This window comes from Zalophus californianus, chromosome 3 (genome assembly GCF_009762305.2).
Source record: "Zalophus californianus isolate mZalCal1 chromosome 3, mZalCal1.pri.v2, whole genome shotgun sequence".
Classification (NCBI taxonomy): Eukaryota; Metazoa; Chordata; class Mammalia; order Carnivora; family Otariidae; genus Zalophus; species Zalophus californianus.
Window position 1 is genome coordinate 149,729,814 of NC_045597.1, and position 26,883 is coordinate 149,756,696.

A 26,883-nucleotide genomic window follows, 5' to 3' on the forward strand; every position below is an offset into this window, starting at 1 on the left:
ACACTAATATTTCATAGCAGATCAACATAAAGGATGGTTGCAAAATCTTGACACTGAAAATGTTTGATTGCTGAAGAAAGGCCTTGAAATATAACCAGTCAACATATAAAATACTTGTGATGATACCACCTCAAAAGAATATTTCCTCATCCGTAAGATAATAATTAGTTAATAGTAGATGCATTTATGTACTTTTTATGTGCTGAATTATATTGATACAGAAGGTTTTCTAGATTTTATTGAGCAGTGTTTGTATAATTTAGGTTAATTATATCCAATCATGGTTTATTGCGATTAATTTAGAGTAGAGACAAAGATGAATAAAAATCTCCTTCCCAGCCTCCACCTCAACTGTGGGAAATAGGAACACTGAATTACAGCTCACTGAAATTTGCCTTTAAATACATTACATACTTCATAGATATTAACATGAATAAAATTAAACTCCACAGGACTGGAAAAATTAAACTAATGACTTTTTATGTAACCCAAGTTAATGAGTATTTTCTGCCCCAATTTTTTATTAAGGAATCAACCACAGTTTCTTGATTTCCTTCATTGCAGCAGTCTCTATTGTGTGGCTATTTACAAAAATGCTTTATAAGAGCATTTATTGAAGAGGTGCTTCATTTCCACAAACATTGAAATATATTTATTTAGTTTTGCAACTTTTTTAGTAATAAAGATCTTCAAATATTAAGGTTGGCTTTTAACATAGGTGTTTTATAAATTTTTTTTAGTCTCCTGAGTATGTTTTGATATATTAAAATGCTACAGTAAAGAATAGTAACTCATGATTTTGTTTTCTGAGATAAAGGAAGTAAAGAAGAGTGCAGAGGAAGTAAGAAGGAGAAAAGAGGGAAGAAGGAAGGACAGAAGGAGTTTAAAATATGGAGAATATTTGGAAAAAATTCTGTTTTTAAAGAACGTGGTGTTGAAATCCATGTTTGCAGTGTTTTAGAAATAATCCTAGTATTAGAACTAAATAATATGATTAATTAAAAAATTAAAACTAATTAAATTTATACAATATATTGGACAGATATAACCATTAAATAAAATTCTTTGACATCTTTGATAATGAGTTAGCTGCTTTAATGCCTTTGTATGAGCTCATAGCTAAGATCTTAAAGTGAGGACTAACAACTGACATTATTTTGTAGGTAAAATATATAACTGACATTAAGGGAAACTGAAAACCAACCTTTCCTTATCTAATGACGGAATTGAGTGATGAAGTAGTTACTTGGGAGAAGAGCAATGAAGACAGAGGGAATAAAAAATCCAAAGGTCCTGAGGTATATATTTGTATCAAAATCTCAAAAAACCTCATAAAAATATAAAGACAACACACCAAAAGGAAAATAAAAATTATAAAAGAAGTATTTAATAAATTAAAGTTGTACCTTACTTACAGTTAAAGAAATACACATTTTAGAAAAAGAGAAATTTTTGAACAATTAAATTGTCAAAGATTAAGAAAAAAATCATTGCTGGCAAGGATGGCTGCAATTAGCATCATCATCTGCTGTTGGTGGAAGCCTTTGTTGGTTTATCTTTCTAGAAAACAACTTAATGATGTGTATGAAAACACCTGAAAGAGCAAATACTTTTGAACTAGTAATTTCACTTCTCGGAAGCATTAATAAGGCAATAATTTGAGATGAACACAAATATTTATGTGATATGTATTGCAGTTTTCTTTGTAATATGAAAGTATGGAATGATAGCAGAAATAATAAAATGATTGTGAATTACTAAGTCCTGTTTTTATGTGCCAGGCACAATGAATACTGCTGTGTATGGAATATCTTATGTCTTTCTTTCTAAATTCATATGATGTATAGTTAGTGTTCATTTGTTAATTTCCCTACCACTGTATTTATAATAAGTTAGATTTCCTTGGTGGAATCACCTTTATCTTGTGTAGTAGCCGTGTGATTTAGGAGAACTGACCATATCTGTATCTCCAAGAATGCACCCTGGTTGGCCAAAGTGACTCAATGACTCTGCACTCCCAGTGATTGGTTGGGGATGTGCATGTCACCTTCCTGGCTCAAACAGAGTAAATCCCAGCACTTTTGATGACTGACTGAGGGAGAATAGCTTTCCTGTTGCTCTCTTGCTCTTCTTTTTTCCCCATTCCTCCAAACATTGCTAAGATATCCATCCCTTTCCCTAATCAGATTTAGTTTATTCTTATTGCATTCCTATTGCATTAAAAAAGTTTCTCTACCGTACTATGAATTTCACTCTGCCCTACATCATTCATTAACTCAAGTCATGAATTTTTAACTTGTGGCGCCTGTTGTCAGCATTCGGATCCATCTCATTGCCTGGGCTGTGTTTTTTACATAAAAGGTTCTTAATATTTGAGAGACCAGAGTTTGTGAAGAGTTAATGTTAAAAAAGAACAAAGGCTCTACCTTAACCTACTTAGGCTGAAAAATATGGTTTCCCACCAATTTCACCAGAAAGAGTGAATGACTTGATAATTGTTCTCCTACTTCTTCTAATTAGGAAAATTTCCTGCTGGTGACAGCTTGAAAGCACCTCTAAAGTTTCATGTCAAATGCAGAGGAAAGAAATAGGTTGAATTTGTTTTTAAATTGGCGAATTTAAAATTGTTATTAATTCTGAAATAGTTTGTCATGTGTCATCCTCTGTCACTTTTTTCTTTCCATAATGAGAGCTGAGGAAAGGGAACTTAACTTGCACATTGAATGACAACAGATGGTAGGAGTTCTTGGTCCGGACTGACATCTCTGAGAATAGGAAAGCCCAAGGCCAGAGTTGTCTTGGTCTTGCTCCGTTCCTACATAAATTAAATCCCAAGCACCATTCCAGGTTTACATCTTACAAATATGAATGCCTAGAGTCTATTTCTATTTTGCATTACCATTTAACAAATATACATAGATTTCTAAGGAACAGTTTGCTTATCTCATCTTCTCTTTTTCATGATCTCCTAAGAGCCACATTTGCCACATGATCTTCCTAAAATACATATCTTCTTGCGCCATTTCCCTGTTTTATCATATTCCTACCATCTTTAGGGTAAAATCCAAATTTCACGGCATGGCATTCAAGAACCTTCCCGATATGGCCTTACCTTACTGCTAAAATCTCTTCTAAAACAATTTTGTAAACATTCTCTTTTCAAATCCTATATACCTAACCACTTGCCTATCCTTGAAGGTGGCGTGTTGTTTCTTATTCCTTTGCCTTTGCTTATGATGTTCCCTCTGCCAACTATGGCCTTTCCCAGTTTCTTCATTGGGTGACTTCTAAACTGAAGGTTCACAGATTCCATCTTTTCTAGCAGGACTTTCCTAAACATTCTCTATGTTTCTTCAGCATTTGAACTTGCCATTAACATCATCCTTATCAATTGACAAATCCAAAGGTGGACGTGGACTTATTTTCTTCTCCCGAATGACTGATACAATTGGGTATTCAGTACATGCTCAATGAATATTTGTCTAATGAACTAAATTAATTTTCCAACTTTACATTCCTTAGAGCATAGGGGTATAGTTATGAATATATATATGCCACTGCCTCAGTGAGAAGACTAAAATGAACAAGAAATGATTGCCCCAAGCCACTATGACAGTTTATACCCTTTTCCCTGGGGCATTAGAGTGAAAACATTTGAGAAGACATCATTAAGAAAAGATTCTAAGGCATCTGGACTAAGATGCTAACGCATGCTAAGTCATTTGGACTTTGTCCAGAGGGTGATATGACCAGCTTACTTGTTAGTCAGCTCATGGCTGACTGCTAATGGGTTGGTGAAGATGTAAACTGGGAGAAGAAACAAAATGGGGTCTTTTGTATTAAGTAGAATCGAATTTATTCTGATTTAACTTTATGACTATGGGTAAAGAAAATGAGGGATTATAATAACTCCAGGTTTCTGCTTGAATAATTAGAATGAAAATTACAGTATTTACTTAATTAAAATAACAGGACAAAGTAAAAAAAAAAAAAAGGAAAAAGAAAATCACAGGCCAAAGATCTGCTTTTGTATATTTTGAATTTAGATGCCCAGAGAGAATAAAAGATGAGTATCTAGGAAAACTTTCTTTTGCAACATTTTGTAAATTAGTTTGAGATATTGCTAAGTTCTTGGGGGTAGCTATAAAAAGAAAAATAAGTAGCAAAATGATTTTGAGAAAGTTTTAAGATCATGATAATGCTGGTTTCCATTTCATTTCATGACAAGAAATATGTCTTAGCCTGGCTTGTTTGTTTTAGTTGGTTTTACTGTGTGTGAAATACTTAAAGATACCATGTTGCATTAACAGATTGAAGCATCTAGTCATATTGCAGTGTTAACCATGTTAGTTTCTTAAACTAGCACTGTTGGGAAAAATGAAGGTTCTGGTAAAGAAATGATTGGCATCACTTAATTTCACATACATCTTCAAATTTCATATCAGCGTATAATAAATGGTGGCAAAATAAGATGAAATTGAGTGTATTATGTTCATACTAAAATTTTAAGAATCACTCAAGTTGGAAACAAGATTTTATATTTTAAAATAAAAATATAATCAAAAGAACAACCCATAAGCACATCTCATTTTTTGCAAGAATATTTGAAAATGCTCTTTATGTGCACAAATTTAATCATATCAGACATGGAACAATCCACTTCAGAGTATATGTCATTTTCTTGCAAGAAGAAAGATAGAAGTAGGCACAAGTTCATTCTTGTTTTTTAATGTGGGTATTTTCGTGCTCTTCTTTATTCTGTCACATTGCATAATATATTCTAGGCTGAAAACATTTTCTCAGTAAGACTGGATTTTAGTCAATCTGAGATAGAAATACAAACTGTGGGGATGTTAAATTGAATTAACCACTTTAAGGAAAATATTTACTTTCCTATAATATCTTGGAATGGGATTTTTTTGGAATAGTCTTGTTACTTATGTTATCTTGGGGGATTTCTTTCTTACTTATTTTCATAAGACCAATATTTGCACAAAATAGAGAAATTATCATTGTTAAAAAAGAACTAATTTTGTCTCTCCTTTTCTCCCTTCTCCCTAAAACAAAACAGAAAAATGATCTAGTTAGTCACTTTGGAAATCATGACACAGTTTCACGGTTACCTTTTAGCTGTGTCATGTTTGAATTCTAAAGCTGGAGGTATGTGGTAATGGAGCCTTTACATTTTGAGGAACGAGAAAATGAATTGTATCATATAAATACCCTAAGATTTAGTAAACGCTAAGAGAGTACCATGTGATTTAATAAATAATAGGCATCACTGGGTAGATAAACTTTTTTTCACTAAAATTATAAAATACCCGTATGTGGCCTTACAATAAACCATGCTCATATTTTCATTTCAATTTTACAGTCATTGTCTGTTGTGGTAGATGTTGTTGGTGATCTGTCTGTAACCCCTTTCCTTTAGCGTCTCCCAAACAAACTCATTTACTTGAATTATTACATCAGACTTTGCCTCTGGGGCCACTTAAACGAAGATCTTTTCTTTTCTTTCTAAAGTTTTGTTAGAAAATGAACCGGAATAGCATGAAAAAATAGACAAACAGACTTCTAAAGAAAATTGTAGCTAAGGGGGAGAAAGGTAGCGTTCAGAATATTCACATGGCTTAGACACAAAGAGGCAGAAATAAAATATTTGAGATCTGCTTTTAGTCTAAAATTTAAGAAAGTCAAAAATATAGATCTGGCTTTACCAACAGTCTGTATTAAAGTTATGGAAGGAAGCAGAACAAAAGAGTGAGATACATTTTTGTATTTTTGCCAAAACAAAACAGAAAAAACAGCTATTTTGACAAGAAGAGATACTATACTGTGAATATTTTTGCTAGTATTTGAAATTTATGTCAGAGGTACATTTGAAGTGACCAAATTAAGGGAAGGCATAATTTGTGTTGCATCTGGAAAGGCTTTTTCCTTTCGTCTGCTGGAATAAAAAATGTAAAAATCTTAATCAGCCTCATATAGCATGAGAATGAATAGAAGGATAAGTTACCTAAATGCTTCTCCTTAGCAGTGGAAGTGGAATGAAAGTTAAAATAGATCAGTGCTTTCTAAAATTCTGTTTCATCTTCTTAATCAGGGACAGAGTATGCACTTGTTTGGTTTAATTAGCTGCTGACTGGAGGAGATAGCAGGGGCTAGCTGCGAAGCCTGCAGGGGGAAGGGGGATGTATTGTCAACCAGCCATCACTGTGCTTTCATAGTAACATACCTGAGTTAAAACACTTAACTTATTATCTAGCAATTTTGGTATTTGACCTTATTTAGCAATCTGTTACTTTATCTTTTCAAAAAAATTACACGCTTTACCACTGTTTTTTTATTAGGTAACTTTCTTGAACTTTCACAAGAAACATACTTAGAATTTTAGAATATGTACCGTAAGCTCTGAATTAAAATACACATAAATGTAATTATTGGTTAATTCTACTCAGTCCAATTTTAATTTTATTTTTAGTTATGTGTGATTCCTTCCGATAGAGGAGAGAAAGTGATTGAGGAACTCAAACGGCAACTGTATGATTGAAACTGTTCAAAGTCAAGCGTCTGCATATTCTTTCAACTATATTCAAATACTCCCAGGTAAGAATATGTGATTGTTTATATACTTACCACCATTTTGAAAAAAGATTTGAAACTATAAACAATGTTTTTATTTTCTACCAAATAAAGATAGTTTTATTGCAGAATATGGTAAAATACATTAAAGCAAAATACAATTAAAATCACAAATGAGCCTGTTTTTGTAAAAATAACTTCTTGGGATGCTTGTGTGGCTCGGTCGGTTAAGTGTCCGACTCTTGATCTCGGCTGAGGTCTGGCTCTCAGGGTCGTGAGTTCAAGCCCCGAGCTGGGCTTCACAGTGGGCATGGAGCCTACTTAAAAACAATAAAAATAAATAAAAACAAAAAACTTCTGTTATCATTTTGTTCTATATCACTTAATGTTTTGTTGGTTTTCCCCCTTTAAACAAAGTTGGGATATGTATTCTTTGCTGAATTTCTTTATTATTTTTGTCACAAATCTATTTTGTTCTGAGAATATGAATTAATGTTTCACATTTTTTGTTAATATAAACATAAATAATTTAAAAATATTTTTTAGATTGTGTTTATTATTCAGACAGTATCTTTATAGATAGATTGGTATGTATGTCACTCATTTTGCATTGGGAGAGTTACTAAAATTAGCATCACTGACTCAATGGCTATAATATTTCAAAGGCTTTTTATTATTTCTGAATTTGCCTCCAGAAAGTAGTAATGAGTTACAGTTTTTACAGTTTTCGTTACCATTTTTGAAAATGTTTGTTGTTCCATGACTTAAAATATTTTCATTCAAAGAAATTCCCAAACAAAACCTAGTTTGTGTTGCAGAAGAAATTCAAAATTAAGTCAATAATCTAAATTTTACTTGTAAGCAGTAGCACTCTCTATTCACATATATTCAGCCAATATATCCCTTACATAACGAAGTGTATAAGAAAAGCAAATATTACATATGTATAACTTTCTGCACTGTCTAAAAATACATTATTTATAAGTAATAACAAATATATTTTATTCAATTAGTATTTAGTGAAAATTTATTACTGTACTAAGCCTAAGTGCTATGATTATTTGATTATTATTGATGGTGGTTGTGATAGTAGACATTAAGGACAGGAAGGTATAGAAGTATTTTCTTATCTCTTTCAATTTTCAATAAAATGTGGCAAGATGGGCGCCTGGGTGGCTCAGTTGGTTAAGCGACTGCCTTCGGCTCAGGTCATGATCCTGGAGTCCCGGGATCGAGTCCCGCATCAGGCTCCCTGCTCAGCGGGGAGTCTGCTTCTCCCTCTGACCCTCTTCCCTCTTGTGCTCTCTCTCTCTCTCTCATTCTCTCTCTCTCAAATAAACAAATAAAATCTTTTAAAAAAATGTGGCAAGATAAGAAACATATTTCAGTTCCTTAGGTAAAAGTAGAATGTGCTAGGTGCCAAGAACACTTCACAAATGAGAGCCCAGTTGAGTTGTGCTTTTTAGAGTAGGTAGAACTTTGATGGGTGAGCATTTAAATGGAGGGTGAAGTTGGAGCAAAGATACACAGCTGAGAAAGAAAGGGGGGTATTCAGGAAATAGGAAAGATAAGGTAGATAGAGCAGAGTGATGGGAAATATGTTCTGTATTTGGACTTCTCTACTTAGGCATTTATATTTCATCATTATACATTGAAGGAACAATTGCAGGGGAATCAGATGGTTCATGCAGTCCTCTAAGAAGCTTAATATAGAAGTGGTATGTGTGTTAGACTAAGGAAGGGAGAGCAAACCCAAAGGAAGGGAGAATGATTTGTAGACTTTTCCTTTTATTTTCATCAGCATTTGTTAAACACTTGCTGTTTGCCAAGTACTTGAAGAATTTGAGGAACTGTAGAAAAAAAGATGAAGACATAATCTTTATTCCTGAGGAACTTTTAGTGTGGGGGATGAGACATGCATGACCAACAAATAAATTGTGTAATAATTGAATCACATTTTTAAAAAAATATTTCAATTATTTATTTGAGGGGGGAGGGGCAGAGGGATTAGTAGACTCCCCACTGAGCAGGGAGCCCGGGGAGGTGTAGCTCGATCCCTGGACCCTGAGATAATGACCTGAGCCGAAGGCAGATGCTTAACCAACTGAGCCACTCAGGCGCTCACAATTATTCACGTTTTTAGATAGACTAGTTGGTAACTAATTATGTAAAGATGCAGGTACTAGATTATCAACTGGTGGGGTTTCCTCAAAGACATGAAGTCTGATCAAGGTTACCGAGGAAGCAGTGTTTCTAAACGTTGGAAGAATTCAAACAAGAAGCAATGGAAATTTTATCTAGGGTGAGAATAGTGTAAATAAAAACCAAGGCAGTGAAACTCTCACTCTTTGCAGATAATGTGATACTTTATGTGGAAAACCCAAAAGACTCCACCCAAAACTGCTAGAACTCATGCAGGAATTCAGTAAAGTGGCAGGATATAAAATCAATGCACAGAAATCAGTGGCATTCCTATACAGCACCACCAAGACAGAAGAAAGAGAAATTAAAGAATTGATCCCATTTACGATTGCCCCAAAACCATAAGATACCTAGAAATAAATCTAACCAAAGAGGCAAAGCATCTGTGCTCAGAAAACTATAAAATACTCATGAAAGAAATTGAGGAAGACACAAAGAAATTGAAAAACGTTCCATGCTCATGGATTGGAAGAACAAAAATTGTGAAGATGTCAGTGCTACCTAGAGCAATCTACACATTCAATGCAGTCCCTTTCAAAATACCATCCACTTTTTTCAGAGAAATGGAACAAATAATCCTAAAATTTGTGTGGAACCAGAAAAGACCCCGAATAGCCAGAGGAATGTTGAAAAAAGAAAAGCAAAGCTGGTGGCATCACAATTCCCAACTTTAAGCTCTATTACAAAGCTGTCATCATCAAGATGGTATGGTACTGGCACAAAAACAGACACATAGATCAGTGGAACAGAATAGAGAGCCCAGAAATGGACCCTCAACTCTGTATTCATCTAATCTTTGACAAAGCGGGAAAGAATGTCCAGTGGAAAAAAGACAGTCTTTCAACAAATGGTGTTGGGAAAATTGGACAGCCACATGCAGAAGAATGAAACTGGACCATTTCCTTACACCACACACAAAAATAGACTCAAAATGGTTGAAAGACCTAAATGTGCGACAGGAGTCCATCAAAATCCTGGAGGAGAACACAGGCAGCAACCTCTTCGACCTCAGCTGCAGCAACTTCTTCCTAGAAACATCGCCAAAGGCAAGGGAAGCAAGGGCAAAAATGAACTATTGGGATATTGGGACTTCATCAGGATAAAAAGCTTTTGCACAGCAAAGGAAACAGTCAACAAAACCAAAAGACAACCGACAGACTGGGAAAAGATATGCAAATGACATATCAGATAAAGGGCTAGTATCCAAAATATAAAGAACTTTTCAAACTCAGCCCCCAAAGAACATATAATCCAATCAAGAAATGGGCAGAAGACATGAACAGACATTTTTCCAAAGAAGACATCCAAATGGCCAATAGACACCTGAAAAGGTGCTCACCATCACTTGGCATCAGGGAAATCCAAATCAAAACCTCAGTGAGGTACCCCACCTCACACCAGTCAGATGGCTAAAATTAAGAAGTCAGGAAACTACAGATGTTGGCAAGGATGTGGAGAAAGGGGAACCCTCCTATACTGTTGGTGGGAATGCAAGCTGGTGCAACCACTCTGGAAAACAGTATGGAGGTTCCTCAAAAAGTTGAAAATATAGCTACCTTACGACCCAGCAATTGCACTACTGGGTATTTACCCAAAAGATACAAATGTAGTGATCCGAAGGGGTACGTGCACCCCAGTGTTTATAGCAGCAATGTCCACAATAGCCAAATTTGGAAAGAGCCAAGATGTCCATCGACAGATGAATGTATAAAGATGTGGTATATATACACAATGGAATATTATGCAGCCATCAAAAAATTGAAATCTTGCCATTTGCAATGATGTGGATGGAACTAGAGGGTATTATGCTAAGCGAAATAAGTCAATTAGAGAAAGACATGTATCATATGATCTCACTGATATGAGGAATTCTTAATCTCAGGAAACAAACTGAAGGTTGCTGAGTGGTGGGGGTGGGAGGGATGGGGTGGCTGGGTAATAGACATTGGGGAGGGTATGTTCTATGGTGAGCGCTGTAAATTGTGTAAGACTTGAATCACAGACCTGTACCTCTGAAACAAATAATACATTATATGTTAAAAAAAAAAAAAGAAGATAGTAGGAAGGGAAAAATGAAGGGGGGGAAATTGGAGGGGGAGACAAACCATGAGAGACTATGGACTCTGAGAAACAAACTGAGGGTTCTAGAGGGGAGGGCGGTGGGAGGATGGGTTAGCTTGTTGATGGGTATTAAAGAGGGCACGTACTGCATGGAGCACTGGGTGTTATACACAAACAATGAATCATGGAACACTACATCAAAAACTAATGATGTAATGTATGGTGATTAACATAACATAATAAAATAAAATTAAAAAAAAAGAGGAAGCAAACATCTGACTGAAAAAAAAAAAAAAAACAAGGCAGTGGTATAAGTGCTGGGAGGTTAAGGGGGGGTCTTTTACATTAGGCAAGAGGGGCATGTTGTTGGAATTAAGAAAAATGGGGAAAATAGAGCAAAAGGGATTTTTTTTCTTGGTAAAATTATAGGTTTGGTTTTGAACACTGAGGATTTTTCTGCCCTCTCTCGCTGTGTTTTGTTTGTAGCTTTCATTGCAATTCCTTATATAATTGAGGATTCATTTATTTATTATTAAAATTGATTTGAGTTCCCTTAAAATGAAAGTAAAAATACAGTAAGGGTAAAAACAAGTTATACCAAACAAAACATGAACTATGATTAAAGATTAATAATCACTGTATATATAATTTAGCTTTAGCCTTTTCAGCACGGCAGAAGTAGATATATGTTCTTGCCCTAAAAGCTTAGATAAATTTATTATAGGAGTCTTAGTGTAATGGACAGGAAAAGTGTCCTAATATTATTACTTAGAGGTATTTAAAATTTTCATTGTTGAAAGGAAGGTAACTTTGATAATACCTAGTTATAGGTAGGGCCGTTTGTGGAAGCTAAGAATTCACTTTCTCCAGGAAGTCTTCTCTCACTTTTGGAACCTGGACCAGATCCTTCTATGTGCTATGTACCTTAACCCAGTTTACATTCCTCTGTCATACCGTGCATGTGGTCTTGTCTGTTATTCCCAGAGACTCTAAGATTCTTGAGGATTGGCTCCTCATTTATCATTACAGTTATAAACTTAGATCTAAATAAAACCCACCACAATGTTAGTTTTATAGAGGATACTCTATAAATATTTCTTAAATGCTAAACTGAATCATTTCCATGGCTTGTCTTAATTCTTTTTGACCGAGCCTTGACATTTTTGTGAGCTCCATATTAGTTTTCTGTTGCTGTATGGTAAATCACTTCAGAACTTAGCAGCTTAAAACAGTGCTTGTGTATTATCTTATGGTGTCTGGACACAGTTTAGCGGTGCCTCTGGCTCTGGTCTCTCATGATGCTGCGGTCATGCTGTCAGCTGGAACTACAGTCATTTCACCTGGGACTGAAGAGTCCACTTCCAGGCTCAGCCATGGAGGGGGGGGGCCCTCTCTGTAGGGCTGCCTCACCGTATGGAAGCTAGTTTTACCTGGCACAAGCAGTCCAAGAGGGAGCAAAAGTGAGCACGCCTATGGAAACAACATTCCTTTACAACCAAATGTAGGAAGTGTCATTCCATGTGCAGTGAGTTGAGTGATGGCCCCCAAAAATATGTTCCAGTCCTAACCTGTGGTATTTGTGAATGTGACATTTGTAAAGAGTCTTTGAAGATGTAATTCAACTAAGGATCTTGAGTGCAAACATCCTGGATTAACTAGAGGAGCCCTAGTAATCTAATGACTTGTGTCCTTATGAGAGGAGAAGACCTTGTGAAGGCAGAGGCAAGGACTCGTGTGATGCCACCACACGTCAAGGACCACTGGAGCCACCAGAACCTGGAAGAGGCAAGGAACAAAATCTCCCTATGAGCCTTTAGAGGCAGTGTAGCCTTCCTGACACCTTGATTTCAGTTCTGACCTCCAAAACTATGACAGAATACATTTCTGTTGTTTTAAGTCATCCAGTTCGTGGTTATTTGTTATGACAGCCACAGGAAACGAATATACCACCACTTCTGCCATCTTCAGTATTGTAGAAGTGAGTCATAGGTCCAGCCCACATTCAAGGGCAGGGGATCACAAAAGGGCATCAGTATCAAGAGGCAGAGATTATTAGAAGCCGTCCTTAGAGGTCTACGGCCTATTCTATCAGATTTCTAGATACCTCCATTTGGTGTATCTATGTCGATGGACCCAACTCAATAGGTCAGAGATTATAATTGTCTCACATTCTTTAAAGTATCCTACCTCTCTGGTTAGAATTACTATCCATTTGGATGGTCAGATTGGGAAACTTAGAGTCAACTTGAATTCTTTTTTTATTAATACCTATAACCTGTAGTTGGTTAACCAGTCTTTTTCACTCTACTCCTTAAAATTTTCTCACTTATCTCTCTTTGCAATCTCTCTTTTACTGATTACTGGTTTCTATTATTTCTTCAAACTAGCCAAATGGCTGCTAAGCTGTTAGACTGTGAGTTTTTCCCCTTCAAACCTTTCCCAGCAAAGGGGCTTTTGAAAACCCAAATAGGATTATGCCACTCCCTTTATGTAACATTCTCAGGAAATAGAAGACCCTTGCCATCTGGAACTTGACTTTATAAAATTCAAGCTTCATCTTTTTAATGTAGAGCAATAAAATTATATAAAATTGTCCAAATATATTGTGTTCTTTCATTTGTGCTTGCCTTTGTCTGGGGTTCTCTTTCTCCAGTAATCAAACAGATTTTGTTTGTTTTTACAACGAGCAGAATGTCTAATATCATGACCAGGACAGAATAGGTTTTCATCTGTGTAAACTAATGTTAAAGAAGAAAGAGTTGAAGACAGAAGAGGACTAACATCAATAAAATGGCTAACTTTACCGATTAGCCTAAGATGGAAACAATGAAAGAGAAAAGGAAATGATGGACTCATCCTGAGGCAAGACTGGGAAATTTAGGAGTAGGTGAGGGCAAATGCCTGTTAAGGGTAAATGTGCAGAAGTAGAAAGTCAAGAATGTATGATGGAAAGAGAAAGTTTCGTTTTTGAGATCATAAATGAAGTTTAGATTCAACTGTGAATAGAATGTGGTTTTAAGCTTTTAGGAGTATTAAAAGATACATCCTCATGGACATTACAGTCTATTAGGCAGAAAGAGTGAGGAATAGAATGTAGTCATTCAAGATAGTGAGGAGTAGAATAAAGATGACAGAAATGGCTAGTGGGTTGGCGGTATCGGTGGGAGCAGCCGGGTGGCGGGAGGAGCCGTTACAGGAGCCGGAGCTGCCGATTAAGCTGATCAAGATGACAACCTCCCAAAAGCACCGAGACTTCGTGGCAGAGCCCATGGGGGAAAAGCCAGTGGGGAGCCTGGCCGGGATTGGTGAAGTCTTGGGCAAGAAGCTGGAGGAAAGGGGCTTTGACAAGGCCTATGTGGTCCTTGGCCAGTTTCTGGTGCTAAAGAAAGATGAAGATCTCTTCCGGGAATGGCTGAAGGACACATGTGGTGCCAATGCCAAGCAGTCCCGGGACTGCTTCGGGTGTCTTCGAGAGTGGTGCGACGCCTTCTTGTGAGGCTCTCTTGGGGAGCCCCCAGTCCCTAGCCCCAGCATTGAGTCTCCGGAGTTTGCAGCCACATGGGGACTCCTCCCCTGTCCTCTACAAAGGAAGAGATTGCTGTTGTTGTACTCACTTTTGATGTACTTCAAGGTCTTCTGGGAGTTCTCTCCCCTCACCATTTCAACTTTTTTGAAATTCCCGCTCTTGCATGCATCTCCCTTGTTCCCCTGCCAGTTTCGTGTCAACAATTTCAGCTTTTCCGAGTGGATTCCTGGCCCTTCTTTCACCCCCTGCCCCCACTGGTCTGTTTTATGCTATTTGGCTCCTTTTTTTGGCAGAATAGTCACTGTCCTTGTAAAGTTTTTTAAATCAATAAAGTCAGTGGCCTTCAAAAAAAAAAAAAAAAGATGACAGAAATGTAATGCAGTGTTAAGAAAATAGCAGAAAAGAACTAGAATTATAATTTCTCCTGCCCCTTTCTGTTGTAATAAGACTAAAGCACTCTTGTCTGAAGAGAGTCTCGAGGGAGATCCTTCAGTGGAGAGCTAATTCAAATTCTATTCAGGAGATGAATTATGCTTTATCAGAATTTAAATACAAAAGAAAATAACCTTTAAGCCATTGAAGAAATAGAAGAAAACCGTTTTGCCGCCACTGACCTTTGGCTGTACATTTAAAATTTATGTTCAGTATATCTGTATATGTAAATGATACTTCTTCAATAATTAATGATGTTCAGATTAATCTTTATCCATATAATAACTTTACTTTTCATTTAATGAAGAGATTTAGAGGAATAAATGTCCTGTACATTTATGTAATATGTAATTGTAATGAATGACTTCTTTATAAATTAACTGCTATTTGAATGAAATAGTGCAACCTAGCAAAGTGGTTTTTGTCAAATATCTTGGTCTCGAACCATGAGAGACGATAGACTCTGAAAAACAAACTGAGGGTTCTAGAGGGCAGGGGGGTGGGGGGCTGGGTTAGCCTGGTGATGGGTATTAAAGAGGGCATATTCTGCATGGAGCACTGGGTGTTAAACGCAAACAATGAATCACGGAACACTACATCAAAAACTAATGATGTAATGTATGGTGATTAACATAACAATAAAAAAATTTAAAGAAAAAATATCTTGGTCTCCTTGTTGCAAAGTGGTGAACTATGGGCCTTTTAATGTAAACTAATAATTCCTATTTTAAGGGTATCATATATTATACCAAAGCCTTTACTTGTTTAGAGGTAACATTTTTTTATGAAATTTTAAAAAATTTTTATTGTTATGTTAATTACCATACATTACATCATTAGTTTTTGATGTAGTGTTCCATGATCCATTGTGAAATGCTTTAATTTGCTTTTTAGAGCATGATTTACATTGAGAAAATCTAGTTAGTGAAAAATAAGAAAAAATTTTAAAAGGATAATTTTTATCCCTAAAGATAGAAATTAAGTAAGGGAGAAGAATAGGATTTACATTAATACATGCAGTGTATGAAGAAATGGAAATGGCTCTATCAGAGAAGGAAATTGGCAAATCCTGAATTGTGAATTGCATGGTTCATCAGTTAGGTGGCTCAACAATCTAAACTGGAGCCTTTTTGATCAGGTCACCGACCGTTTGTGAAAGAACACCAATCTATACAAGCAACCTGTACTCCGTGTAATCACATCTACACTTGAAGAGTCTCTGGCAATTACTGTTCTTAGATTGCAAGTAACAGAGACCAGTTCTGCTACTTTAAGCAAAAAAAGGCAGTCTGCTGGAAGGATAGGAGTTAGTTTGGAGAATCAGAAGGTAATCAGCCAAAACTGTTTTCAGGACAGAGAGGAGTCACAACTGCTCCGTGGCCTAGAAAGCAGGAAGTGGGGGGAGACCGAAGGGGACTGCCCTGCAACTAATTCTGGACCAATCCTGGGTTGCAGTGCTGTCCCTCGCACATTCACAAAGGGAGTCTGCATGGCTGAGTTTGAATTATTTGCCCTCTGCCAGCAAGCGGGGCACTTGATTAACAATTCTCTGGAGACTCTGTACTCATGGAGAGGATGGGTTCCCAAAAGGAACTTGAAAGTTTTGAAACCAGGATGGGGGAAGAGATATGGGGCGGTGAAAGCAATAGATGTTTGCTAAAACCCTTCTTCAGAGCTGCCATTTGAAAGCCAGCAAACTCCAATGGCAATAATATCTCAAATAATAAAGATTTTGCGAGGAAAATTAAACTTGGATTAAATAATAGTGTTACTCAGGTTTCAGTAGATATCTACTATTATGAAAAATTTATTCTTTCTTCTATGCATATGTTTAATAATTGCCTGTCATATGTCAGTTGCTGTACTTAGCAGTGAACATGAAACTGTGGAAGAATTAGTCCTTGCTTTGCATGGAGTTTAGGGTCTGGAGAGAATTGAAAGACAACAATTCATATATTGCAATAATTTTAAGGTAAGAGGTGGATGGGTTTCCTAGGGCTACTGTAACAAAGAACCACAAACTGGGCCGCTTAAAACAACAAAAATTCTAGAGACTAGAAGTCTGAGATCAAGGTGTCAGGAGGGTCACATTCCCTCCAAAGAATCTAGAGGAGGATCCTTCTTTGTTTCTTCTAGCTTCTGATAGCTCCTGGTGTTCCTGGACTCGGTGGCAGCGTAAATAAATTCTAGCTCCATTTTCTTCAAAGGCCTTCCTCTCTGTGTGTCTTTGGGTGTGTCCTCTACTCTCCTCTTCCTATCAATGTGCTAGTCATTGGATTTAGGGTCCAGCCTAAAGCCAGAATGATTTTATCTCTGATTACTTCTGTAAAGATCCGATTTCCAAATAAGGTCAATGCTGAAGTTCTTAGTGAACATGAGTTTTGTCAACGTGCTGTTTGACCCACTCTACAAGGGTACAGGATACTATTCCTGGCAGAGTCCCTGAGCCTATACTTGGGGTATGCTAGAGAGGGCTACTTAAAGGAAATAACAATGTCTAAACTAAGGGTGAATGTTCAGTCTGAAGGAAGCGGATGTTTGGTGGACGCTGCAAGCATTTATGAAGAAGCATAGTTCAATAGAAGAACTGAAAGCAGTTCAGTCGAGCTGGAGCAAAAATTACCCAGGGCTGGATGAGGCGTGCAGAGGAGAGATGATGGTGAGGAGGTTAATGAGGCACATGCGAAGGGAGCATGTAGGGACTCTGACATTATCCTGAATGTTAGTGGGGTACCACCAGAGGGAATGAAGCAGGTGAACGGCCCCATCAGATTTCTGTTTTATGGACACCATTTTGGGTGCGGTGTAGAGATGAGCAATGTTTGAGCAATGCTGGAGAAAGAAAAGCTCGCTAGGCAACTGTGCAGTAATCTGGGTTTGAAATAGCAGAGGCTTGGTGAAGGAGATGCTGGTGGGAATGAAGGGAAATAAATTAATTCTGGTATGTTGAAAAGGGGAATCGATTTATGTGTGAATTATAAAGGCTGATAAGAGGAATCAACTATGATGGCCCAGGGTGCTAGCTTCTGAGACTATGGATGATGGTTGTAGGTGCTGAGATTGGAAATGTGAGAGAGAGAGACAGGGAGACAGAGACAGGTGGACACAGGGACAGAGACCTGGGAACAAAATCATGGATTCAGTTTGTATATTTTCAGTTTTCATTGCTCTGGTGCTTCTAAATGAGTATGTTCAAGAAGCAGTTTTCTATATGGGACAGGTGCTGTTGCATAAGGAAGTATGAGCACATAAATGGTACCTGAAATTGTTGAGTATATTTGAAAAAAATTTTTATGTTATTACTATATCCAACAAAAGAATACTATGCAGAGTGAAAAAATGACATTTAAAAATAATATTTATTTGCCATTTGTGACAACATGGATGGACCTGGAGGATGTTATGTTAAGTGAAATAAAACAGAGAAAGACAAAAGACCTTATGATTTCACTTGTATGTGGAATCTAAAAAGCAAAACAAATGAACAAACAAAACAGAAACAGATGCATAAACACTGAACAAACTGGTGGTTGCTAGAGGGGAGGGGGATATGGGTCATGGGCAAAATAAGTGAGGAGGATTAAGAAGTACAAACTTCCAGTTATAAAAAAATAAATCACATGGATATAAAGACAGAAGAGGGAATATAGGCAATAGTACTGTAATAACTTTGTATGGTGACAGATGGTAACTATGCTTATTATCATGGTGAGCTTTTCATAATGTATATAAATGTCAAATCATTATGTTATATGCCTGAAAGTAATACAGCATTGAGTTATATTTCTGTTAAAAAAAGAATACTTAATAACATAGCAGTAAACCATTATAAAATGAAAGGATCAAAATGAGAAGGACGAAACTGGGACACACAGCTGTATCTGTAGTAAGATCTCAACACTATATATCTGGCTACCTTTAATATGAAATACTTAAAGTAAGTGGATTTTAGTGTTCGCAGTGGCTCTTTCTGAGTGACTTTAAATTTTTTTTTATTTTAAACTTATTTTTAAAGTATAGTGGCCTAATGAGCATATACTGCTTATATATATCAGGAAAGAAATGTGTTTTTTAGGTAAATTTTAGCACATAAAATGTACCCGAAATAGAATTTTTATAGGATAGTATTTCTAAAAATAAGTAATTGATTTCAAGGATTGCGTATCTTTTGACTTAGAAGGAAGAAGAGTTGTGAATGAGTAAAGAATTATACCACCTGAGCCAGGTATTCCATAAAATACCTTGAAATATATATGGGGATATGGATTGTATATCCTCCACCTGGTTAGATAGCCATTTGATAAATCAGGGGAAAAATTACTACTTTTGAACGAAAAGTAGAAAAAAATGCACATTGAGAGCATTTTTCACTTGATTTTGAAAACTATATGAGTGAAGAGCAATTTAATAAAACATAGAAATAGATCCTTTTATGTAAGTTGTCATTGGTAATCCCAGGGTACCTTATGTAAGGTGATTAGACAACATTTCTGTGCAGCTTTTACTAATTTCTGTAAGACTGAAGTGGTTTTTGATTTCTGGAATGCAAAGTTAGAGCTTTAATATTAAATCCACTTTATTATATCTGAAGGTCGTGCTGTGAGAACGGAACATATTTGCATGTTCTTTTTTTTTTTTCCCCACCCAGTTTCAGAATATTAAACAACTATTCCATTAACACATCCTGGATGATATGAAGATGCAATTAAAACTCTCAAGCCATCTTTAGGCTATTTACTTTTTGTGGAGTTACCAAGAGATAACACAGGATAATTAATGTCACATAATAATTTTAATAAAAGGCCGAATGCTGGCTAGTACCTGCAGAAAGAAAAATTATTTGACATTTATGTGTTAAGTATTCTTTTCTTTCAAATTTTGGTAATTGCTTAAATAGCATTGTTTGCCTTGACTCATTAATACAATTATTTGCTAATTCTAACCTGGGATGGAATATAAAAATTTTGCTGTTTAAGGGCAGTTCAAAATTCAGTTATACTTTGACTTGTTAATGAGTATAAATTAAGCAGACCCTCTTTCCTTAAAAATAGTTTTGAAGTGAAATAAATCAATCAGAGAAAGACAATCATCGTATGATCTCACTGATATGTGGAATTTGAGAAACAAGGCAGAGGATCGTAGGGGAAGAGAGGAAGAAATGAAACAAGATGAAACCAGAGAGGGGGACAAACCATAAAGAGACTCTTATCTCAGGAAACAAACTGAGGGTTGCTGGAGGGGCGAGGGGTTGGGGGGATGAGGTGGCTGGGTGATGGACATTGGGGAGGGTATGTGCTATGGTGAGCACTGTGAATTGTGTAAGACTGATGAATCACAGACCTGTACCCCTGAAACAAAACATTATATGTTAATAATAAAAAAATTAATTTAAAAAACAACAAAAAATTAAAAAAAATAATTTTGAATATACTTCATAATAGATATACTAGAGATAAGTTTCTTGGTTAATATTTTATAAGAAAATATAGATAACAATAATTAGAAAAGGAATATGAACTTCATTTCATTCATTTCAGTGGGATTTTGACTCTTTCAAAGCAAGTTTATATCTTTTAGATTATCCCAAGAATATTTTAGATGATTCGTCCTATAAAAACTTGACTCAGTTAATACTATAGGCCTGGAATTCTACTAGACAGTATGTCTGCTTGGAATTTATAGGCCTTTTTCCCCCATTCTTAAGTGGAGTTTTCTAAACTCCTGAGTTATCAAAAATCTGCCACAGGATACTTAGCAGCATTAATAATAATAATGAAGGGCAGCACTTAGATATTATATAGTCTGTCAGGCACTATTGTAAACTGTCTGTACAACTGAACACATTTAATCCTCATATGGAAATTTTTAGGTAAAGAACTCAGCGTACAGATGGGAAAGCTTAGGCACAAAGAGATAAACTCGCCCAAGGTCAAATGGCAGAGATAGGATTAGAACCCAAGTAGAGTCCTTATTTTATCCACTGTACTGCAAGAAAAAGACATGTGTTAACATAAGAAAAAGTATTTTAATCCAAAAATATCAAACCACCTAGTCAGTATTCCCTATGATCTTGTGAGACAATCTGACATCAGCTCTATGCTAGACACCTTACATATTTCATCTGCCACATTTTTATATCTTCCACCCTCCTCATATTTCATTCATTTCAAATCCCTTAAGTCTATTCTTCTACCCAATATTCAGTTTTTTAGTTTTGTTTACATGTTTTCTAGTATGTATCATTTCAAAGAGATTCCCAAATAGACCTCTTATTTTGTTTAATTAGAAAGTATGAAAGTAGCATTTTGAGACAGTTCTGTGCCCTAAGTTAACACTAATGCAAATGGCAATAGTAAATTTTCAGGGTAATGAGATTATTAAAAGAGCTTTTGATACCCACTTTTATAATTTGTACCTATACTTGACAATAAATTATATTTTGTCGAGAAAATTACAGATTTTATATTCCTTACGGTAAACTAAGCACACATAGTAATATCCCACTTACAACCTCAAATTCCTGGGTAAAACAGAAAATGAATATAAAATTCCGTTCAGAACTTGCTGGAAAATAGAGAACGCTCAGTAAACCAAAAAGTATGAGAGATTTAGAAAAGGATACAGTGTCAGGTTTGATTTATCAGATTTGAAAACCGCAACTCGAGATATGCACAGTGGAGGACTGCTAACCAGAGGTGGGTGTGATACCAGAAATGCTCCGTACTCAGAAATGGCAGGTTCCAGATTCTTGCAGAAGCCATGAGTCCAGGGATAAGTAGCTAGTTGCCTAGTTGGGCTGTAGCAGAGGGCCAATCAGGTGTTCACACATGCAAACCCCCTTGTATCTCCTGTGGCCCAGACAGTGAGGATGTGAGTGTGGATTGGAGAAAACCCGTGACATGGTCAGGTGATTAGCAGATGAGGAGAATGAGGGAACTCAGCTATCAGAGCTGCCCTTTCTTCAGTGTGTGGCACCATTCCCCCACTCTAAAGACGGACTATAGCACTGATATATAACAGTACAGTAAGCAGAGTGCAATTAATATAAAACAGCAGAGGGAGGGAGAGATACTGCTTGAATAGAGGAAAGTCAAGCAGAAATCAAGTGAATGAAAAAACTTGATCATATTCCTTTAACATTTCAAATGGGCCAAAACATAAATGAGAACTATTTCAACCTAAAATTCCACTGTATATTTAAAACGTGAGAAATAGTGTTTGGAATCAGGAGGAAGATAGAGAACAAAGGTCATTATATAGTTTTAAAACAAAACGAGTTACTTTTTGAGAATGCTCTTTTTTATTTTATTTTGTGTAATTCTTTCCAAAATTAGTGTTTAATTTTTATATTATAACGTGGCCAAATATTTCAACACTAAATTGTAGGAAAGGTTTAAATGTCAAATGGTGTAATAACCAAAGTTTTAGTAAGTTATTTTCTGATAAATGTTAATAGCAGGGAGAAAAGTTTTTTACCTGTATAGAATTTGAGTGTATCACTGTTTATTCTCACTTCTGAGAGGTAGTATAAACAATTTTGAAGAAAATAAGCTCTGATAAAAAATAAGGTGTTTGTGTACACCTTAAACATATGTTACTTGTCAAGTATATCGCAAAAATGGGTTAAAAAAAGTGTTTGAATGCTAAGGAGTAAAGAATGTACCTTTTTCTTTATACCCTACTCCTCATTTCAGAAATAAATTGAATCCAGTTTAAAAAGTAGCCAATGGCACTCTAGTTTGTCAGGCTTTTATAATGACTGGATATTTATTATGGAAAAAGAGAGCTGGATGCATGTGTCTCTCCGTGTAGGAGGGCATAATGACTTTTTCTATCTCCTGAGCTTTGGAAGTTTCCTTTTAGTAGCATTGTTATTATTCCAAGGTTGTATTATAGATTCTTAGTTTTTTAATACTGGCTCGTTTCTTTGAATTGCCAAACCTAGATATAGTGTTCTTTGGCTATTTCACATATTCTTCCCAAGCCTAACAGATTTCTAGTCATTGTCTAAGTATTTCATTGCGAACAAACCCTTTTAAGTCTGTGTTGAGGAGGTGCTGGGCAGTTTTTTCCCCTCTGTGATACTGAGGAAACTCAGGATCTTTTGGAGTCCTTTATTCTTTCCAATTTGCAGAATTGTTAGTTCATCCATGTTTTTGGTAGTACAGAATCAAGCTGCTTCAGTGACAAGTAGGTAGGTATGATGGATTAGTATGATGCAGGAATAAAGACGAAAATATATATTACTTAACATGTGTTTTAAAACTCCAGTTATTTAGTGCCTGCTTTGTCACCGGTGCTGGGGTAATTGGTGCTTTCCTATGTTGTATCCAGTAACTCATTTTCTTCTTAAAAATAACTCATTATATAAGAAACTTATCATTCTTCCATGTGCAGATGAGGAAACAGGTCCAGAACAATTAAGTGGCTTGCCCCCAGGCATTCAGCAAACATAGCACTGAAGGCACTGTTTAACTCGGGTCCTTCTGACTGAATATTGGTATTTTTTGCCATGTATTCATTTTTTCACACTTTCTAATAAACATTATTAATAATGCGAATTGCCGATATTTTCAGAAGTAATATGCAATTCGTAAGAGTGCAGTTGATGATCTGGCTTCTTACGCTTTGCCTTGATTCTCCTGCTTCAAGCCCTTAAGGAGATTGTAGATGCTGGTACCTGCGGGCATTACTCCAGCCTCCCTAGGCGGGTGCTGCGAGTTGCTGCACTTGCTGGTTTCAGTGCGCACCTGTGCTACCTCGTCCTGTCCTGCTCTGAGGTTATGTCCATTTGTTCGTTCACTCATTCATTCTGCAAACACTGAGCAACCACCACGTGCCTGGCAATGTTCTAGGGACTGTGAGCTCAGTAGGGAGCAAAATAGAGAAAACCCGTGGCCCTTCTGGGGCTTACTTTCCAGTGTGAGGGGCATTTTATTTACCGCCTCTTCCTCAGTTTCCATGACCTAGAATTAAGAAATTTCTTTAAACATAGAACTTTGATATCAGTTTTTTGCGTATATTTTTTAAAAGATTCCATTTATTTATTTCAAAAGAGAGGGAGAGAGCACACGTGGGCAGAGGGGCCGAGGCAGAGGGAGAGAGAGAATCTCAAGCAGACTCCACGCTGAGTGCAGAGCCCAACATGGGGCTTGATCTCACGACCCATGAGATCACAACCTGAGCCGAAACCAAGAGTTGGACAATTAACTGGCACCTCAGGTTTTTGCATATTTTCAAATAAAATCACAGGGCGCCTGGGTGGCTCAGTCGTTGAGCATCTGCCTTCAGCTCCAGTCATGATCCCAGGGTCCTGGGATCGAGTTCCACATCAGGCTCCCTGCTCAGTGGGGAAGTGGGGAGTCTGCTTCTCCTTCTCCTGCTCTCCCTGCTTGTGCGCTCTCTCTCTCTCTCTCTCTCTCTCTCTGTCAAATAAATAAATAAATAAATAAAATCTCCAAAAAAATAAAATCATAGTGGAAAATGAAATGAAATCATTAAGTTAACTGTGCAATTACTATTCTCAGGAAAATCTGACAACCTGTAGAAATTGTTGGTTTTCAGTCAGTGCCACCACTTTATAGCTTGAAATTCCCATTCGAGTACAGAAGAATATGTTCAGGACAAGAAAGACCCCACAGAGGAGTCCTTGCACAGTGTTTGGAAGCATCCACCTCTAACTGTGATGTGGATTTAATGGTCAGTACCCTCTCACTTCCACCCACAGACAAAGACAGCTAGCCCATTCTCTCTCTCTGGGTTGTGTCCAGCTCTATCCATTACTTCAGATGCTTGGGCATCTTGTGTGCCTCAAAGTTTCACACATGTCCATTCCTGCTCATTGTGGGTTGGTCGTTTCATGTTGCCAGCACACATATATTAAGGATATCTGCTTAATTTGAGCAGATATATCTGCTTTTTAGTACTTTTTTAGAGTTCACCTTGATTATCATTTATCTTTCCTCTGCACTAATTCTGTATTGTTGGAACAGGATTTATGTTAAGTTTTATAAGAAAATGATGATTTGGCAAAACCTAATTAAATATTATATTATTCCTTTTCATCTCTAATAATTATGTTATAACAGTTCCCTGTTTTTACTGATGATTAACCCAAGTCTACATTTAAATGCAAAAGCATTACTTCTTTCACCCTTCATTTGAAATCTTTGGATAGGTTTCCAATCATCTCTCAGTTCTTAGGAAAGCCTTGAGCTCCTTAATAGAAACTTTCATTTAACCATTAATCTAAAACTATATGAAGTCAGGTAAGGAATTTTTTTTGCTGGAAGACCTATAACTATTTCCTAGAACTCTATCCATTCTTCCAGATCCACCTCGGCATCACACTGATGCTAGAACCATAATTCTGCTATTATTTTGCCTGCCTTCCTACCCCCTTACTTTTGGACACCAAATCCTGTGCATTAAACCTTTTAATTCATTCACTTCCTTTCATTCTCAGAGACAAGCTTTGTTTCCCTATCATCGTCTTGTGCCTGAGCTGTAGTAACAGCTTTTTAGCTCTTTCTCTAGTATCCACTTCAAAACTATGCATATATTAATATGTCAATTTACATGCAGATTTACTGTGTCCCAGCCAATTGTAGTTGCCTTCCATTGTAAGGCTTACCTTGCCCAGTAGGTTTCTTCATGGTCTCATCTCTTCTTCAGTTGCATCTGTTGTCCCTCCTTTTTTTCTCTGCTTTTCTTCCTTATTGATCTGTTTTCAGTTCTTCAAATGCCATGTATTCATACCTTCAAATCTTTGTACACCATGTTGCTTCTTCTCAGTAAACTACTTAAGATCTTTCAAGTTGTAGCTTAAACATTATTTCCTTAGAAAACATCCCCTTTATTTTTTATACTAAAGTTCTCTTATAACTTGCCACCATAGCACTCTTTCTAAAAAATTTCTCATTATAGGGGAACCTGCATGGTTCAGTTGGTTAAGCATCTGCCCTGAGCTCAGATCATGATCCTAGGGTCCTGCAATCTAGCCCCACATTGGGCTCCCTGCTTAGTGAGGCATCTGCTGCTCCCTCTCCTCTCCCTGCTCATGCTCTCTCTCTCTCAAATAAATAAAATCTTAAAAAAAAAATTCTCATTATATGGACAGTTATATTTTCCCCAATATCTGTCTTTCCTGATAGTCTGTAAGCAACATCAGGGCACAAGTTAATTCTGTCTTGTTCACTCATATTGTATAATATCATCTGCAGTATAAATTTTCAATAACTACATTTTTTTAAGATTTATTTATTTTAGAGAGAAAGAGAGAGAGAGGGAGAGGGAGAGAAGCAGACTCTGCTGATAGCAGAGCCCTACTCTGGACGTCATTTCACAACCCTGAGATCATAAGATCATGATCTGAGCCGAAATCAAGAGTTGGACACTTAACTGACTGAGCCTCTCAGGCGCCCTAGTAAATATTGTTTAAATAAGGGACTGAATGAAAGATACCTTGGGGCACCTGGGTGACTCAGTCTGTTAAGCACCTGATGCTTGATATCAGCTCAGGTCTTGATCTCAGGGTGGTGACTTCAGGCCCTGTGTTGGGCTCCATGCAGGGCATGAAGCCTACTTAAAAAAGAAGGAAAGGAGGAAAGAAAGAAACCTTGTTACTGCTTTTAATGATAGGTTATTTTTTGAGAGAAGCAAGTTTATCCCTTTTATGTATGTTTTGGACCTTCAAATTCTCTGACATTGTCTCTAAATAAAAGAAACACATAATTAAAAGTCTTTACCTTCACCATATGCACTAATTATGACTAAGTTAAAATAACTCTGGGAGGGTAAATGGTATTATATAAATGGTTTATTATATTTGTTGAGAGATGTTCCTTTTTCAATTTGCTTATAAAACGTGAAATTTATTTTAATGCATTAAGTTCATTAAATAAACAGTATGTTAGTATTGTTTTCTAAGAAAACTGAGCTGTTGTTTTTTATATGCTTCTAGTTGGTGACCAGTTTTTGTTATGTCTACTGAAATCTTTGTCATTTTCTTTGCAAAGAAACTGCATGAATATGTATTTTTAATTAACTGCAGCTATGTCACCATTAGACAAATCATTTTT

At 36.5% G+C, this 26,883-nt stretch overlaps 2 protein-coding genes across 7 annotated transcripts in view; both read left to right on the forward strand.

The window, feature by feature from the left end:
• Positions 1 to 26,883, forward strand: part of GULP1 (GULP PTB domain containing engulfment adaptor 1) — a 250,008-nt gene that overhangs the window by 77,825 nt on the left and 145,300 nt on the right. For 4 of the 6 annotated variants that reach the window (XM_035726826.1, XM_027590733.2, XM_027590738.2 and 1 more), the window contains exon 2: positions 6,482 to 6,606. The exons of the other annotated variants lie outside the window; for them this stretch is intronic. The gene's annotated coding sequence lies outside the window, so the exon portion shown is untranslated. The remainder of the gene's footprint in view (positions 1 to 6,481; positions 6,607 to 26,883) is intronic. 6 annotated transcript variants of the gene reach the window in all.
• On the forward strand, positions 13,991 to 14,672 carry LOC113920534 (barrier-to-autointegration factor). Its single transcript, XM_027590741.2, has one exon. The coding sequence runs from the start codon at positions 14,072 to 14,074 to the stop codon at positions 14,339 to 14,341; it is 270 nt and encodes an 89-aa protein (XP_027446542.1). The 5' UTR covers positions 13,991 to 14,071; the 3' UTR covers positions 14,342 to 14,672.

Coding starts and splice junctions, on each gene's coding strand:
- LOC113920534 (XM_027590741.2), top strand. CDS start 14,072: ATGACAACCTCCCAAAAGCACCGAGACTTCGTGGCAGAGCCCATGGGG.